General features: G+C 52.7%; 9 protein-coding genes across 9 annotated transcripts; 4 read left to right on the top strand and 5 right to left on the bottom strand.

Annotated features, from left to right (window-relative positions):
* Positions 1–200: 200 nt before the first annotated feature.
* Positions 201–854, top strand: SCP_0105450 (PAP2-domain-containing protein; the record flags this gene model as incomplete). Its single annotated transcript, XM_027752776.1, has 3 exons — positions 201–263; positions 319–497; positions 551–854. 3 exons carry the CDS (start codon positions 201–203, stop codon positions 852–854), a joined length of 546 nt encoding a protein of 181 aa, XP_027608577.1.
* Positions 855–993: 139 nt separating this feature from the next.
* SCP_0105440 (predicted protein) lies at positions 994–2,158 on the bottom strand (the record flags this gene model as incomplete). The annotated part of the gene is made up of 2 exons (XM_027752775.1): positions 994–1,884; positions 1,937–2,158. The coding sequence occupies 2 exons, from the start codon at positions 2,156–2,158 to the stop codon at positions 994–996; spliced, it is 1,113 nt and encodes a 370-aa protein (XP_027608576.1).
* A 404-nt stretch (positions 2,159–2,562) lies between these two features.
* On the bottom strand, positions 2,563–5,603 carry SCP_0105430 (Elongation factor 2; the record flags this gene model as incomplete). The annotated part of the gene is made up of 10 exons (XM_027752774.1): positions 2,563–2,604; positions 2,662–2,729; positions 2,787–3,014; positions 3,066–3,180; positions 3,239–3,685; positions 3,742–5,087; positions 5,149–5,349; positions 5,404–5,466; positions 5,522–5,535; positions 5,599–5,603. The coding sequence occupies 10 exons, from the start codon at positions 5,601–5,603 to the stop codon at positions 2,563–2,565; spliced, it is 2,529 nt and encodes an 842-aa protein (XP_027608575.1).
* Positions 5,604–5,915: 312 nt separating this feature from the next.
* SCP_0105420 (hypothetical protein) lies at positions 5,916–6,186 on the bottom strand (the record flags this gene model as incomplete). The annotated part of the gene is made up of 2 exons (XM_027752773.1): positions 5,916–6,068; positions 6,121–6,186. 2 exons carry the CDS (start codon positions 6,184–6,186, stop codon positions 5,916–5,918), a joined length of 219 nt encoding a protein of 72 aa, XP_027608574.1.
* Positions 6,187–6,266: 80 nt separating this feature from the next.
* SCP_0105410 (hypothetical protein) lies at positions 6,267–7,046 on the top strand (the record flags this gene model as incomplete). Its single annotated transcript, XM_027752772.1, has 2 exons — positions 6,267–6,747; positions 6,796–7,046. The coding sequence occupies 2 exons, from the start codon at positions 6,267–6,269 to the stop codon at positions 7,044–7,046; spliced, it is 732 nt and encodes a 243-aa protein (XP_027608573.1).
* Positions 7,047–7,298: 252 nt separating this feature from the next.
* SCP_0105400 (hypothetical protein) lies at positions 7,299–9,100 on the top strand (the record flags this gene model as incomplete). Its single annotated transcript, XM_027752771.1, has 3 exons — positions 7,299–7,527; positions 7,582–8,496; positions 8,547–9,100. 3 exons carry the CDS (start codon positions 7,299–7,301, stop codon positions 9,098–9,100), a joined length of 1,698 nt encoding a protein of 565 aa, XP_027608572.1.
* Positions 9,101–9,368: 268 nt separating this feature from the next.
* Positions 9,369–11,038, bottom strand: SCP_0105390 (Putative agmatinase; the record flags this gene model as incomplete). The annotated part of the gene is made up of 9 exons (XM_027752770.1): positions 9,369–9,499; positions 9,557–9,597; positions 9,651–9,729; positions 9,787–9,807; positions 9,870–9,889; positions 9,943–10,076; positions 10,139–10,367; positions 10,420–10,577; positions 10,637–11,038. The coding sequence occupies 9 exons, from the start codon at positions 11,036–11,038 to the stop codon at positions 9,369–9,371; spliced, it is 1,215 nt and encodes a 404-aa protein (XP_027608571.1).
* A 987-nt stretch (positions 11,039–12,025) lies between these two features.
* On the top strand, positions 12,026–15,175 carry SCP_0105380 (Metallo-dependent phosphatase; the record flags this gene model as incomplete). Its single annotated transcript, XM_027752769.1, has 21 exons — positions 12,026–12,223; positions 12,280–12,327; positions 12,378–12,698; positions 12,750–12,915; positions 12,974–13,094; positions 13,144–13,278; positions 13,332–13,353; positions 13,415–13,497; positions 13,549–13,602; positions 13,663–13,805; positions 13,863–13,869; positions 13,927–14,030; positions 14,091–14,159; positions 14,213–14,222; positions 14,275–14,306; positions 14,365–14,462; positions 14,514–14,582; positions 14,641–14,666; positions 14,720–14,880; positions 14,939–14,967; positions 15,029–15,175. 21 exons carry the CDS (start codon positions 12,026–12,028, stop codon positions 15,173–15,175), a joined length of 2,043 nt encoding a protein of 680 aa, XP_027608570.1.
* Positions 15,176–15,457: 282 nt separating this feature from the next.
* On the bottom strand, positions 15,458–16,441 carry SCP_0105370 (hypothetical protein; the record flags this gene model as incomplete). Its single annotated transcript, XM_027752768.1, has 4 exons — positions 15,458–16,002; positions 16,064–16,130; positions 16,185–16,213; positions 16,273–16,441. 4 exons carry the CDS (start codon positions 16,439–16,441, stop codon positions 15,458–15,460), a joined length of 810 nt encoding a protein of 269 aa, XP_027608569.1.
* Positions 16,442–16,666: the final 225 nt, after the last annotated feature.

Raw genomic sequence — 16,666 nt, 5'->3', positions numbered from 1 at the left:
GGAGAGAGGAAGGAGAAAAGACCCGCCGACCTGCAATTGCCGGCTTGGTGGATTTGAAGCAGCGCCCAGGCTGCGGTGCCGTGTCAGAATGAACCGCCGACAGAGAGCAGATGGAGATGTCAGATCGCACACCACGTGACCGCTGCGCGTGTACTGCCGCCAGCGTTGAAGTTTCCCACAGCGCTCTCACTTTACGCGACATGGGACGAGAGAGACAACACAGTACGTCTTCTATGCCTTGGTGGATGCTTGTGTTGGATCAGGTGCGTGCATCCTCCTAGTTATGTGTTTGTTGCTTGGATAGCTGAGCCGGCCCAGACAAATCCGATAGTTTCAAGTCTCACGGCGTGTTTTGTTCTTTACACGCACTCTGCTGGCGTGGCGTATTTCGCTGCTGGTGCTGTTGCCTGCAATCTATCCGTCAAGGTTATCAAGAGGTTCATTCGCCAACCACGACCGGCCCAAACGACGTCCGCCCGTCAGAAGTCCACCTACGGGTGAGTTTTACATTACACAATTCCCATGCCCGCGATTGAGCCAATAATTTCAGCATGCCGAGCACGCACACCGCCGTTATCACGTACTTCGCAGCCTACGTCACGCTCGCTTGCGCTTATCTTCCCGTACACCCTTCTCTGCCATCTGGCGCTGTCTCTAGAGTCCTCCCGGTAATCATTGTTCTGCCATGGGCAACTACGATCGCAGTGTCGAGAACGTGGCTTGGTCACCATACTTGGCCGCAAGTTGGTGCTGGTTTTGCCTATGGTCTGCTCTTTACCCCACTCTGGTTTACGTTCTGGATACACGGTGGAAACCACTACGGTAGGCTGCTGGAGCAATATCTCTTCGAATGAAGAAGTATTGTAAGTAGATATTGGCGGACAGCGCGTAGAAAATTTTCAAACTTTGAATTGTATTTGACTTTTCCGGTTTGCTGAGCTCTGTGAATCCATCAGACCTGTTCTACCCCCTCTCGAACAGTTACAATGACGGTTATAGCAACGCGCCAACTACAGACTCCCTAATGTAGTCCTCATCCAATTGAGCTCCGTCAACCAGATATGCTACCCCCTCTTGCACGACCTCTCTGATTTTCTCCTTCGTACCCCACGGGATCCTTGGCGTCCACGCGATCAAATGCGCCCCGATATGCACCAAAGCCGTCTTCGCTCCAAGGAGGTCGACAGGGTAAACCCCTCGGTATGCCTGCAGAAATGACGCCATCACAGCTGACGCCGCGTCTTCCCCCCAAGGGTTGAACCTGCAGATTAGGAGCAGCTCCGCACAGAACTGCCCCACGTCCAGACCTGCTAAGCCAGGTTTCGTCATTTCCCAATCTACCACATAGATGCGCTCGACTGCTGCTTCGTCCCCATCGTCACGTCGCAGGCTGACGAGGACGTTTCCCGGCCAGAAGTCGCCCATCACAACAGTCTCGTCAGTGGTGAGCATTCCGTTTATAGTCTTGGTTGCCACCGCCGAAATGGCTTCCAACCGACCTTCGGGCAGTTCGAATGGTGGATCGGAAAGCATAGGCAGTTGGTCGGTCGTGAAGGTGGACACCAGCCTACCATATGTCACGAACGCAGAGGTCTTTCTCCCGTCCACATTTCCTTGGAACGTGTCGAGGAAATCCCGATCAGAAGCCCCTCGCGAATGCAAGCGCCCGATGAACACGCCCAAAGCCTCTCCGATCTCTCTCGCTATCTTCGCGGAAGGAGTGTGGCTCTGCAGCAACTGCTTGAGTGTATATATCCCCTCACCGCAGTCGCTCATGATGATCGCGTTCGCGTCCTCATCGAAGCGGAGGACCTCCGGGACGGACAGGAGCGAATCCGGGGGCAGCAATTCTTTCACCCGTTCCAGTGCGGCTACCTCATAAATCTATCCGCGAATGAGCGGTCGACGCTTTCTCCACGTCGCGAGTAGTGCTCACCTGGCGGTCGAGGGACAAAGCCAGCGTCCTCAGACCCGGGACGTACGCCTTCGCATGTTTGAGGACAACGGTCCTACGTCCGTCATACGGTGTACGGAGGTGGACTCGGAAGGCATAGTTGCCAAAGCCGCCAGTGAGGGGCGTCACTGCGTCGCTTGCGAAGGGTGTGTCAAGGAGGTAAACGAGAACACCTTCTACTGTCGCGAGGTCCAAGTCAGACATGTTCGAGTTCTATCCTGGCTCAAATCAACTCGAACAACATATGTACGTACGTGCACTCAGAGTCACTTTCTGCGACCGGGGCCGTCTTGACAGCTTGTCGGTTCCGGCCTGATAAGGTGTGCTCTAACTGTGTTATCAACATACAACGTTCAACTCTATGGCGCTGCCAAAGAAGTCTATAGCTGGTGACATGTCGCCACCATGTAGTATACACTTCGTAGAACATTGATGCACAAATCATGTCATGGTCGTAGTCACTGCAGTCAATGTATCTAGACCTCACAGAGAAAATGCGTTTAGACTGCCGAAGGAGAGTACAACAACATTGGATGAAGAGCTAACAGAAGACAACAAACGTTCGTAACATGTTGGCACATTAAGACACTTCTGCGGTCGTAAATCTCTTAGAGCTTGTCGTAGTAGGTATCCAATGAAGGAATGTCGGGCTGAGAAAATCTGAGGTCAGGAATATGCAGTTGACGGAAACAATCAGTAATACACACCTTGAGACCCTTGCGTATACGGATATTGCGGACGACCTCTTCGATCTTGCTGCCCTTGTCGAGAGGAGCTACAGATCACGATGTCAGGTACATTGACTATGCCTCTGAACTTAACAGAAACTCACAGCCGTTCATCAACTCCCAGTGGTCGAACACGGACTGGGGGAAGGCCTGTCCGCCCGTCTGCGAGCGCAGCTCACCGTTGAAGCCGAAGGACTCCATAACGGGCAAATAAGCCTTGACCGTGAACATCGGTGTGCCGACCCTCTGCTCCTCGCTGAACACCTGGCCACGACGCCTGTTGAGCACACTGTAGATACCGCCTATGGCGTTCTCAGGGCACTGGATCTCAACTGTGGGAGGAGTAAGAGGTCGATAGTAGTTATTCGTTACAAAGCACGCACCAAGGTAGACGGGTTCTTCGAGACCGGGGGTGGCGAGTAAACACGCGGCGTAGCAGACACGACGACACGTGGGGATGATTTGTCCTCCACCACGGTGGATGGCATCAGTGTGAAGCTAATGACAATGGGCCATGAGGATCAAATACACCTTGCATATTGCTTGAAGCACGTACCGTAACATCAAGAATGTTAAACCGAACACCACGCATGTTCTCCTCTGCGCACACACCCTCCTTTGTCGCCCACTGGAAGGCAGCAACACAAGAATCCTTGATTTCGTTCAAGTACTGCACACCCTTGGTGACATCGACGAGCAAGTTGGGGCCAGTCGTCTCAGGACCGAAACACCAAATCTTGCGGGCATCGGTGACGTCCCAACCGTACTCGTCGGCGAGGACACGTGCACGGACCTTGAAATCGTCACGCGCGTTGATCTTGCCGCTCTCAATCGCCTGCGAGAGCTCCTCCTCGAAGGGCAGCGCCTTGACATAGAGACGATTGTGCTTGTTCTGCGACTTCGAGAGAGCAACAATTGAGGACTCAGCCTTGACTGTCTCACGGTAAGGGACGACAGGGTCGGAAACCTTCAGTGGCACACCAGCGTGATCCTCTTGCAGATCCTAAAAGATGACGAGATGAGAAAATAAACGAAACGGTGAAAATTTTGATTACACACCTTCAAGCAAATCTCCAGGTGGAGTTCACCAGCACCTGCGACGATGTGCTCACCATTGTCGGACATCCATGTCTGGACGCAAGGATCCGACTTGGACAAACGCTTGAGTCCTTCTACAAGCTTGGGGAGATCTGCAGCATTCTTGACCTCAACGGCGACCTGTACAACAGGAGACACGGAGAACTTCATGACCTTCATGTTGTGCGCAGTCTCGGACGTAGTGAGCGTTCCGCTCTTGAGCAAGAACTGGTCGATACCGACGAGACCGACGATGTTACCAGCCGGGCAATCCTCGATGGGCTCTACGTAACGACCCATCATGAGCACAGTACGCTGTACTGACTTCACGAACAAGTCCTCCTTCTTGCCCGGGACGTAGCTCGGACCCTGAATTCGGATCTTGGGGCCAGCACGGACGGTACCGGAGAAGACACGACCGAAGGCGTAGAAACGTCCCTTATCAGAGGTCGGCACCATCTTGGAGACGTAAAGGACGAGAGGACCCTTCGGGTCACAGTCACGAATACCAATGGCAGACTCGTCGTCCATGGGACCCTCGTACAGAGTCTCAACACGGTAGCGCTGTGCGGTTGCGGGAGAGGGGAGGTTGATGACAATCATCTCCAGGAGTGAGTCGCCAGCGGGCAGGAACTTGCGCATAACGACCTTCAGGAGCGCTTTGCCCTCAAGATCACGCTCGTCCTGAGCGAGCTTGATATCAAGCTTCTCAAGAAGGGTTGGAATAGTGTCCTTCTTGAAGTTCATGACAGCATCGAAGATCTTGAAGATGGGGTCGAGGACGAACTGGTTGAACGCACGCTCGAGGGTTTTACCGTCCGCATCAGTGTTCTTGGTGGTCCACTTGCGGGTATGGGGGTTGAAGTAGTTGTCACCCCAGAGCTTGGCCATCATCTTCTCCTTGTCAACGCCGAACTTTTTCGAGTAGCGGCCGGCAAACTGACGGAGAGTGAAACCCCATCCATGAAGACCTGAACCGAACGCAACGGTACCCTTTTCAGGGTAGACCTGGACATCACCGAGAGCCTCGTCGTTGTAGGTAGATATGACGACGTTAACGTTTTCGATGGTGCGACGGAAGGACTGGTAAAGCCCCTCCTTGTCAACTTGCAGCTCGAGGAGCGCACGGTCGACCTTGTTGATGACGACAACAGGCTTGATCCGCTCGGTCAAGGCTTGTCGCAGAACAGTTTCTGTCTGCACGCAGACACCCTCAACGCAGTCTACGACGACGAGAGCACCGTCGGTGACACGGAGAGCAGCAGTGACTTCCGATGAGAAATCGACGTGTCCTGGAGAATCGATCAAGTTGATCAAGAACTCGTTGCCTGCAGACGTTGATTTGTCAGGAACATGCGGCAGACTGAATTTAGTACAAAGACGAGATACCTATGGTCTTCTGCTTAATAGCATCCACTTCCTCCTTGTCCATCTCGAAGTACATGGAGATGGCGGTGGACTTGATGGTGATACCACGCTCCTTTTCGTCTTCCCGCGTGTCCGTGAACCTCGTTTCGCCAGCTTTCGAGCTGGCGATAATACCAGCCTTAGAAACAAGAGAATCCGTTAGGGTGGACTTTCCGTGGTCGACTGAGAGGCATAGATTTGAGGGATATTCGTAGAAAAAAGTAGAATGGTACTCACCATGAGCGATGACACTCATGTTACGGATGTTTGTGGGCCGGTCCATAAGCTGGCGGACCTGATCTGCAGGAAGGGTCAGAACTGCATCACAGTGGCTAGGAAATAGTCACAAACTCACCGACAGTGAAATTGCTGTCATCGCCGGTCCAAGAAAATCAGCACAGCGAAATCACGAAAACTCGTGATGCTACTCACACCATGGTGACTAGATTTTACAGGGGAAAAGAGACGAAATATGAAGTGTGAAAAGCGATGTCCTCGTGGGAGATCACTTTAAGAGGGGAGGGGTGAGTCGTAGCAAGCACCGGAGCCGCAGGCGTTGTAGCAAAACTTTCATAGGAGGACGCAATGGCCCCTTATCGATATCTTCAGGGCAGGCATCTATACACGTGCACGTGATATTTTCCGCCTGGTCGAGACAACCTGTCTAAGTCTTTCCGCTCGAGTCACTCCTGGTCCTGCCTGCTCCCTGCAATTCATCTTCATGCATCAGCCTGACTCAGATACAAGTACTAGTCTTTCCGACGTTTCTGTTGCTTTTCTGCGTCATGTCTGACCTTCGCGAGCAACTTGACGCGCTCAAGACGCGTAGAAGCACTGTGGGCGCTCGAACCATCATCAACCATGACATCGATTTTTTGCCAACCTGTGCGCAGATTGGTTCCCTGGTACACCGTGTGACTCGACGAGGGGAGGATGTGTATGACAGCGGCTCACTGGGTGGATCAGTTTCAACGTCAGGATGAGTCTCGTTGACTCCCAGCGTTGACTCCAAGCTTGCATACTGGATTGCGCTGTCGGACTGTGACTCGATTTCGGCTTTATAACCCGGAGAGTCGGTTCATGAAACAAGGTACCGAGCAATGTCCTCTTCACAGTTGCATCCTCTGCGAGTCAACCCCGGCACCGGGGAGCCATTCCTGCGTCTACCCAGTCCGCTTGAAGATATTATCATCACACCCCCTCGTGTGACCGACGCTCCTTCTATCGTTGCCATACTCAACGATCCAACTGTGTGCCAGTGGTTGAAGGGCCCGCCATACCCTTACTTGCCGTCCCATGCCGATAGTTGGTTGAATGACGCGAAAAGGGAGTCGGATGCCACACTGCTGGAGTTGAAGCAGACCTGTAGAGAGGATTCCGACGGGACATTGAAGCTGGTGGGATCGTGTCCTGTAAGAAGTCTCAGAGCAGTGCAAGAGGACGGCACGGACGTTTACATTGGCAACGTTGATTTCCGTCGTTGTGCCTTCCTGGAAGAAGACCCCGCGGTCCGAGGACGTCTATCTGAGGAGAACACACAGAGAGTGGTGGGCGATCCCGCAATCGTGTGGTGCCTGGGAGGTATGTACATTCCCAGTCGACAGTCGGCAGCTCTGACAAGCATTCCAGATTATCTTGCGCCCTCACATCACGGGCGCGGCATCATGACCGCTGCAGTTGGCACGCTCTTGGCCTCTTGGGCGATACCCAGGATGGGCGTGCGGCGCATGAGGGTGGAAATATTCAGGGGTAACAATGGGAGTGTGCGGGTGTTTGAGAAGAACGGGTTCGTGCTAGAGAAGACGTTGGATCAGGAGAAGGTGACAAACTACGGGAACACGATCTACGGGCATAACATTCTGTGGTGGGAGCACAGTTAGAGCGTTCGGGTACTCTCTACGAAATGTATTGTTGTCCAGGAAGGTCGTCTCGCGCGCGCACTACAGTTGTCGGTTGGTTTAAGTTCGTCGGGCGGTGCGAGACACGCTGAGGCTCTGCAGTTGTGCGTCGCGACGGAGGGGAAGTCACGGGATAGAGACATCGCCTTCCCGCGACAGCATCGCCTGGGCACCCCTCGCCACGGTGTTCATAACGTCCTTACCCTCTCTGAGGTCTCTTCTTATCCCACCTCAATGGGCTTCATCCGTCCAGCAACTCCAGGCTTCCTGGTAACTCTCATTGCGACTGGTCTTCTCGCATTGGTCGTCTTCTCCGTTCCCTACATCAAGTCCATCTACTTTCTTAAAGGCTCTATCAACGAAAACAACGTCCATGGTTCTATCACATTTGGTGTCTTAGGTTATTGCCTTCAGCTGCCTAATGGTACTACATGTTCAAAACCCTCTGTTGGATATGAGCTGAGTGTGTATATCTACGTTCCCCGCATTCCTAGTTTAGTCTGACCGGCACCATTAGATGTCAATGAACTGCTGGGAGACAACACCTCCATCCAAATCCCCACCGTGCTCGTCAAATGGATCACGTATGCTCTGGTTCTCCACATCGTCGCCGTCATCCTTTCCGCCATCGCCGCATTATTCGGCCTGCTCGCCCACGTCCGTGAGATGTCGATGCAGTACTGCAGTAGCTTCATCTCAGGCTTCGCAGGTAGCGTCGCGTTCTTTGCGTTTGTATTCGACCTCGTCCTGTTCTTCGTCACCAAGTCCCGCATCAAAGCCGTGTCAGGTACTGCCACGCTCGGTGCCGCCCTCTGGCTCACGCTTGCATCCTTCCTGCTCCTCTTTTTCGCCGGCTGCTTCTACGGGTGCGGGCGCTGCTGCATCAGAAACCGAGAGCCTCGTGATAGGAGGAAAGCATCAGAGCCAGACAACCGTTATGGAGAGCAGATGCGTCTCGACGCCGTGAAGGCCGAGGCGGACAGGAAGGCACGCCAGAAGCAGGGTGAGGTCGGGCTACCTGCATTCCAGGAGCTCGAGCAGACACAGCCGCTGACGACGAGACTGTCTGATGAAATATTCGTCGAGGACGGGGACCATGTTGTCCCGTATAGTCGGCAGCCTAGCCAGACGCGCAACCAGTATCCCGGGGGGTACACCCAGGCGCCTGCAGGGTCATCTGCTATTGATGCATACTACAACCCGAACGTGTATCCGCCTTCTCCACAGTCCCAACGGCAGCCGAGCACTCACGTACAAGGCCCATCTGGCTATGCGGCTTCGGCGTACTCGTACAATGCAGCGGCTGCTCCGGTTGCTGCTGGTGCTGCGGCTGGTGCTGCGGCTCAGTACTTGTCTACTGCCCCCTATAGCCATAGCCAGCAACCAACCGCTGCGCTGGAGAATTATGGACACCAAGCTGGTGGTAGTTCACGTGAGTGTTACTCTTATTGATGCGCGCCATTAAACTGAAGCGATGGGCAGATTACGCTGCAGGCGCGGCACACCAACAATATCCTTCGAACTACTCAGCACCACTGACAGACCCATACTCCAACCAATCCCACATCACTCAGCAGCCTTATGATAACCTATACGACAGCAGCGCCTACGTGGCTGCCGCCCCAATGCCCTCCACATCTCCTCCAATCCCAGCCCCCAGCACCAACCCCTACTATGGCCAGTCGGCGCAACTAGACCGGAGCTACACGCTCGGCGGGGGCGGGTACGCCAACAACGTCGTGCCCGACTATGGCAATACCGCCGCCGCCGACTCTCGATACTACGGACTACAGGGCGCGTCCTCGTCACGACATCTGTCGCCACCGCCGCGTGCCCCTCTCAACACTAGCTTGAACCCGCCGCCCGCGCAGAGGGCGACCAGCCCTCGAGGGCCGAGATCACCCGTGCTATATGAGTCACCTATCGAGGAGGTCCCACAGCAGGAGGTCCCGCAGACACAGCACTACACTGATGCCCCGCCGATGTATGACGCTGCTACGGCGCAACCACCGGGCGCGTGGTCGTCGAAGCGGTGAGAGGAGCAGACTGGATGCGACTTCTTGATCACAGACTTGGTAATAACTATTTCGATGCTTCGATGTACAAATTCGACTACTTTTACGGATGCTGTCAGTCTCGCTCACTGCGTTGGACGCGAGCGTACGACTGGGCTATTTTCATACCCTGTAACAACATGGAAACATGGAGCGTAGATTTGCACCGCTAGACTCAACTTGTCCCAGGAAAAAATGCATTTGATTGCAGACAGTTTATCGACGTTGTGAAGACCGCTCAACTTGCAGGTCACAATTCATCCCTCGACGACTCCTCCTTCGGCAAGGGGTGCACGGATGGCGCCTTGGGAGGCTCCTGGGTCACAAACATGGACAGGAAGTCGTGGACAATGTCTGCCGCTGCGATACCCGTGATTTCCGCTAAACTCATGGCACATCAGAGGTAACAGGCATTGAATACCCAACGCAAACACTTGCCGTTGTCGTAGGCTGGCGCGACTTCCACGATGTCTGCGCCTCTGTGGGTACGTAGTGAGCATAGCTGGAACAGGCCAGGTAGCTCGTTACTTACACGAAGTTAAGTCCCGCAAGCCCCCGTATGATACGCTTGACTTCACGAGTGGTCCACCCTCCGGCTTCTGGAGTACCAGCTGTGAAATACATCAAAACTGTGCTCAAGGAATTCTCGCCTCAAATTGCCCACTTACTCGCAGGTGCAAGACCAGGATCTGTGATTGACTAGAAGATCAGAGCTTGTGCCTTCATTAACACCCGCACATGAAGACAGTACCTATAACGTCAATATCGAGACTTTGACGCATATTCAACACAGCGAGAATACAGTGAACAACGCCACTGCGTACCTGAGGTAGACGGGAGAATCACCGACGCGTGCACGGATACGCCGGATGATCTCTGCGATACCAAGGTCGTCTATATCGTCTGTAGAGACCAATTGGAAGCCTACAGCCTCGTCGTTCTCGAGGTCGGACACACCCTGTGATCGGAACTTGGTTCAGTCCCTGGTGTTAACGCGGGCAGGGGGAGAAACATACGTACCGCCAACTTGCACCGAATGCCCGCGTGGATGCTGGTGTTGGACATCAAACCTTCCTCGCGTGCGAGGTAGAAGAAAGTGCCGTGGGTGACACGAGACTGCTCAGAGGACTGGCCGGGATATGACGCCCATGTGTCTAAGTGTGCATCAAAGTGGATGACCGAGATGGGGCCGTAGACTTTGTACAACGAACGGAGGATAGGAAGCACGATGGTGTGGTCTCCACCGAGGCTGTGACCCGAATAGGTACAAAGGAAGCGCAATCACGAAACAACCAGCTGACCTGATAATACGAGGATGTTCTTTGCCGTCTATCGCGAACTTGCTGACATACGAAGGATATGCGGGATCCTGGCTAACTATGGGTCTGGCCAAGAGCGTCGAATATGCCACTTCCATTTGATCCACAGCAAGCGCGTTGTCAAATGGGCTCACAGGCACCTAGATACTTCTGTGTTTACCTCTTCGAGCGTGACAATTCAAATAAGAGTTAGGCGTACATCACCACAGTCAATGATTTTGGAGCCTTGTTCGTACGGGTTGTTCCTCCACGAGAGGGTGTATCCACGCGTTTCTCTCTGTCTCCTGCTCCCTGAACGAATAGCGTATGGCCCAAAACGTGCACCAGGTCTGTATGTCACACCCGTGTCAAACGGCATGCCCAGCAGGGCGATGTCGAACTGGGTGGTCGTATCCTCGAGACAGCGCGTGTACGGCAGGTGCGAGAAGGACAGTGGACCAGAAAAGCCTTGGTCAATTTGCGGACCGTACTTCGAAAGCCATGTCACCGCATCTTCAGCTGCTTCAAAGAGGGCAGGCTGGTCATCGAGGGGGACTTGGTAGTCATGAGCCCAGACGGGAGACAGCGCAAGACAATTGAGGAGGAATGTACTTGGTTTCATCGTCGTCTATCCGGAGTGAACAGCCGCAAGTCGACTCAGGGAGTTCGCTGCTATCTCTGGTGCTTATCCAGAAGATAGCAAGTGCATTCTGCCGTACGGGTCCGGACGACGGAAGTACTTCGCGAACGAGATACGCGTCCCACGTGATGTATTTTCTTTGTCATGTGATACGCGCTTCTCTCCTTCCCACCGGCCACCGCGAGATGCACCCGAAGGCGGCCAGACTGCACTCTATATGATCCCGTCCCCTCCCTCACTCATAGGGATCATTTTATAGTCTGCCTACGGGAGACTAGACTGCACTCAACTTCCACGATATCTCAAGAATCTTTTCAACTACAGAGTTGTGGGGCTTGAATGCGCGTATCTTCTGTCTTTATACCTGCCGAGGACGTATTGTACCACCTGCCGGGGCTCTCACTGGCAGATGACTTCGCTTGATCATCACTGTCAATTGAACGTGCAGGCTTCACTGCTATTTATGCTCTCTCCTGCCTCTACGATGATCACGGTGGTGCCATGCACGAGGGGGTCATCTACGCTGTTTTTGCTAAACGAGGGCGGTTACGCTGTCAAGTTTTTCTGCTGAGAAATTCTGACGGAAGTGAGTGTCAATATTGTTAGAATGGAGTCTGCGGATGCTTTTGCGGACAGAGCAGCATACCTTTCTGCGGTATGTATGAAAGTATCACTCTCGCCATTGCCCTGTTTGTTGGATTTGAAGTAATCAAGGTCCCCTTCGATTCGATTTGACTTGGAAGATACCTGAAAGCAACAGGTTCTTCCGTAGTACGCGTCGTGTGAACAAATGCCGTTGACTCCTGGCGGTCGGTCCTGTCGTCGATGTTCCCGTTCCATATGCCATTCACGCACGTTCAACGATGAAGTCCCAATATTGTTCGGCCTCATTGTGATCCCGGCCTACTATTTAGTGGGAGTGCCCTCCCCCCGCATCCTGCGTGGATGGTAGTGGATCCTGTCGCCAGCATGATATCGCGCAGTTTCTTGAAGGCCACAGGTGTATTCCTCTTACTTCACTCGGCGCTTTCGCAGAACGCCGATCCTTACAGTCCTACTGCAACTACTCTTCCTGGAGCGTTTCCAACCTCGGTGTACAGTTCATACTACAATGATCCGACTGCTACGTCGGCCCAACCTCAGCCTGTCATCTCTGACCCGGTGACAGTGAGCCTCAGAATGATTTTCTTGTTTAGGCGTTCACTTATCTCAATTTCTAATAGCATGAGATCTATCCGTATAACTTGACGGATCCGAACACGATCCCTCGGGTATGCATCACAAACGCGTTCAGTTGGCATTGTGCTCAGCTATTCAGTAGAATGATACATTGTCCCCGCATCCCCTGCCTCCCGTAGCGTCGTCGGACCTGCTTCTTGAGGCTGCTTTCAATCAGATTGTATCTATAGCCAGCAATCCAGTCTTCGCCGATACGTGCACCCAATGCCAAGCTGCGCTCGAAGTGGGCAAGTTCATTGCCATGACTCGCCCCGAGCTCGGGTCTCCCCTTGCAGTCCGGGTCTGCGAGTACTTCAACTACTCGTCTACACTTGGTTGCGAGACAGATTATGGCATCTACTACCTGGGTTCGGTTGTCACCCAAATTGCGTCCTATGCAGACGTCGGAGGATATGACGGTCAGGTAATGCCAGAGTACTCAGGGATCGTATATCTCGTGCCAATTCGCTTGTAGGGTCTGTGTTGGCACTTCTTGGGTCTGTGCCCTCGCCCTCCGACCAGTCCATTGGACCTCACCAATTGGTTTGCGAAGCCAAAGCCTGATCCACTTCCGCCTCCAAAGCAGCCTAGCGGACAGTTAATCAAGGTCCTACATCTCTCTGACATGCATCTCGATCCCCGTATGTCCCTTATTTTAAGATTCTTCCAGTTGTTCTGATGTGTTCTGTCGAACTTGAGGTTACACGAATGGCGCCGAAGCTAACTGCTCTTCGTACCTGTGCTGCCGTGACAACGTTTACAATGCCGACTCTCCTGATGAAATCGTTCTCCCTGCCTCCCGCTATGGTGCCTACTCTTGGTAGTGATGTTCATAGTTTCTTCAGCATATTTGCTGAACGAAGATATAGCGACACACCGTACTCTCTCATGTGGGCGGCTCTTGAAGCTATCCCAACTCTCACAGGTACTGAGGAGACGCCCTTCGATTTCATGGTATACACCGGTGATCTCGTCTCTCACGACCCTGACAATCAGCTGTCAAGGTGATTTATGCTGCGCCGTTCGAAATTCTCAGTTGACTGAACAGTCTTCCTAGGCAGTACGTGATGTATACAGAGGTACTACAAGGGTTCGGTACACTGGCATACCGAAATTACCACTCATTTCATCTCATCATAGACTGTCATGTACGACCTGATGAAGCGTCTGATCGGCAATAATCCTGTGTATCCGGTATTGGGCAATCATGACACTCACAACGAGTAGGTTGCTAAATCGGCTGTGCCTTCGTACATCTGACTTTTGTGTACCAGGGCCCAAAATGCGCCGTATTCTATGGGGGGCTATATGGCTGAGCAGTTTAATTGGTAGGTGAACGGCTCGTGAAGATTACATGACCGTAACCTCATCAGATGATTGAAATTTAGGGATTACGATCATGTCTCCTCCCTCTGGCAGATTGCAGGCTGGCTTCCCGAGTCCGCTGTCCTAACCGCTCGTACTCATTATGCTGCTTACATGGTGGAGCGTGCGGACGGTCTGAGGATTATCGCTCTGAACACGAACTTCTGTGCGTGGTTCTACTTTTCGCCTTTCTCCATCTACTTACGCTTGTTCTACATTCCAGGGTACGAGTAAGTGTCGGTGATATCCATCTTTCGTAGTTCTCAAACTTACGTGAATGTATTCAGTGATAACTACTACAACTACCTCAACCAGTCTACCTCTGACCCCTCCGGCGTGCTGAGATTTGTCACTGACGAATTACAAGACGCTGAAGATGCAGGTGCTCGCGGTGAGTTTTTTTAGCGCCTATGCATCTTGATGCATAAAGTCTGATAACATCGCTGTGCAGTCTGGATTATGGGCCACGTTCTTAGCGGATGGGATGGCACTAACGCTTTGATGAACCCGACGAACCTCTGTACGTTACCTTTTACCACACATAATTCGCAACTGATCATTATGTGTCTGTAGTCTATCAGATGTCAGTGCTATTGCACCTCTTGATCACATCTCAGCTGACCAACAGTCTCTAGTGTCGACCGTTATTCCCCGCATGTTATTGCCGGTACGCATTCCGTTGGAATCCAGACATCCAGACATTTACATTCGTGGTCGCTGCGCAGCGATCTTCTTTGGCCATACCCACGAGGATCAGTTCGAGATCTTCTATGCAAACAACGGAACGAACATGAGTGTAGAGACGGCTCAGACGGTAGCATGGGTAGGTTTGCCGTTGTAGAAGACGTATCGATATTGCTGACCCTGTACGCAGATCTGCCCATCTCTGACGCCTTTGACCAACTTAAACTCAGGCTTCCGTGTTTACGAAGTGGACTCTGCCGTATGTGGTCACATTCTGCGATCATGCGTTGTATATGAGACTCAGATGCTGTCCTCAGACGTTCGACATAGTCAATGCCTACACGTGAATACTCCCCGTCTTCATCCTCAAGTCGTCCTGTTCACAAATTCTTATAGGTGGAAAGCCGACGTCAACTCATTCCCTGCTCTCGACAATCAAACTGCGTATGGACCAACGTACTCGTTCGAGTACAGTACGCGTGAAGCGTACGGCGAGAGCGTCGACTGGTGTCCCAATGAGCCTCTGAATGCTACTTGGTGGCACTTAGTCACTGAGGGTAAGTGCATGGCTCAAGCATCACAATTGTTTGAGATGTTAACATATTATTTTTCCAGCCATGGAAGCCAATAGTACCCTGGTCTCTGTGAGTACTGACCATCACTTTCCCATAAGGGTTAGCGGCGATGACTGACGGTTTGATCTAGTTGTTCAATACTTACCAGGGGAAAGGCTCCATCATGACCGAGCCGTGCACGGGTGAATGTGCCATTGCGAAAGTCTGCTACATGCGCAGCGGCAGCTCCAGTCTTGCCTATGCCAATTGTCCGGCAGGCTACGGTTCCGTTCAGTGATGGTACTGCGAAAGGTGTACTGACATTCATGTTTTCGCTGTTTGCAAGCGTGGTACGTGGGTAGCCGACTTTCGTCTCAAATGTGCGCGTAGTGTTGTGTTATGTCCCACAGAATACAATTGAAAATAGTCACGCCGATCGAAGCTGAGACAAGAACTTGATAGGTACAAAAGTGAAATCACTATCCTACAGTAGATACATGCTCCAGAAGTCAAAACTTGGATTATTACGCTACACCGGGCTACCCGTATATTTACGGAGCTCTGGCGTTCTTGCCCATCTCTACGAGGTGGTGCGGTTCCTGCCTGTGCGCAGGGGAATGACCTCCCACTGCATCCTCGATCTCGCCTGCTGTCCTACGGCCTTGACGTCCTCTTTGGAGACGGCTACTACGCGAACCTTGCGATACTTGTCAAGCGAATCATCAACTTCCCCCTCCTCCGTGCGATCCTGCTCAAGGATCTCGTCCTCTCTCAGATCGATGTCGCCACTCGAGAATATTTCTTCTGCTTTGGCACTCGGTCCAGTCTGCAGCGCCCCAAAGAACGACAGCGGAGACGCGAGAGCAGAAGAGAAGAATGCAGAGGCATCGTCGATGAGCGAGTGCGGCTGCCGCAGCGGGATGGAGGTCAAGAGAAACGTTCTGTCTTTCCAGGCGCTCGCAGTGGCTGCCTCGTCCGGCGATGCGTGGTAGGAAGGGTCCACGGCGAATTGCACACTGATGTGCTTCGTCTCGGAATCGTATGAGAAACGGGGAAGTGGATGTGAGAACGCATTGGGATACGGGTGCACGATGGGCCTCCGGTGACGGATCACGACACGGTCATCTGAGGGTATTTACACAGGTACAGACGTTCAGCAGGGAGGGCCAAAGTAGCAATCACATACGTTGGATGTCAAGCGCATGGCCCGAGGACCTAGAGCACAAGTGACCTGTACCATCGACGAAAAACACCTATTCCATCATATAAATGGCGGACCGAAATACCTACTAGAACTTGCACAGCACCTGATTATTCGAGCCAGGATCCCTTATTCCTTTTGGCCATCCAACATCTCAGACACAGGTATACCACCAACATATGGACATAACCCACCTTCAACCATGGAAGTCTCCGTCTCGGGCCATAAGATAACTTCAGTCGAATCCGCCACAAAGCCCTCCGTGACATCGAAGACGCGGTTGGTAGGTACGGAACGAATCAAGAAGTAGCCAGACGGGAACCCATAGGTATTCAAGTCAGCGTCCATGTAGGTGATTTGCATGTTGTGTGCTGCTTCAGCCGGAGTGAGATGCATCACTTTATAGTGCCAACAGTCACGGACATGGATGTCAGCCAACAAAACCTGTGCTGGGGCTCGGTTCCGGTGTCAATAAACTGAGGCGCTCGTACATATGACGTCCTCTACAGTACTGCGCGATGCCCCTGTCGTGGTCTACTGGCGGTGAACTGTATACACATCACAGTACGTATGTACATAGCACTTACA

This window comes from Sparassis crispa (genome assembly GCF_003851025.1).
Source record: "Sparassis crispa DNA, contig_000000F, whole genome shotgun sequence".
Taxonomy (NCBI): domain Eukaryota; kingdom Fungi; phylum Basidiomycota; class Agaricomycetes; order Polyporales; family Sparassidaceae; genus Sparassis; species Sparassis crispa.
This window is presented reverse-complemented; position numbering and strand designations above follow the sequence as displayed.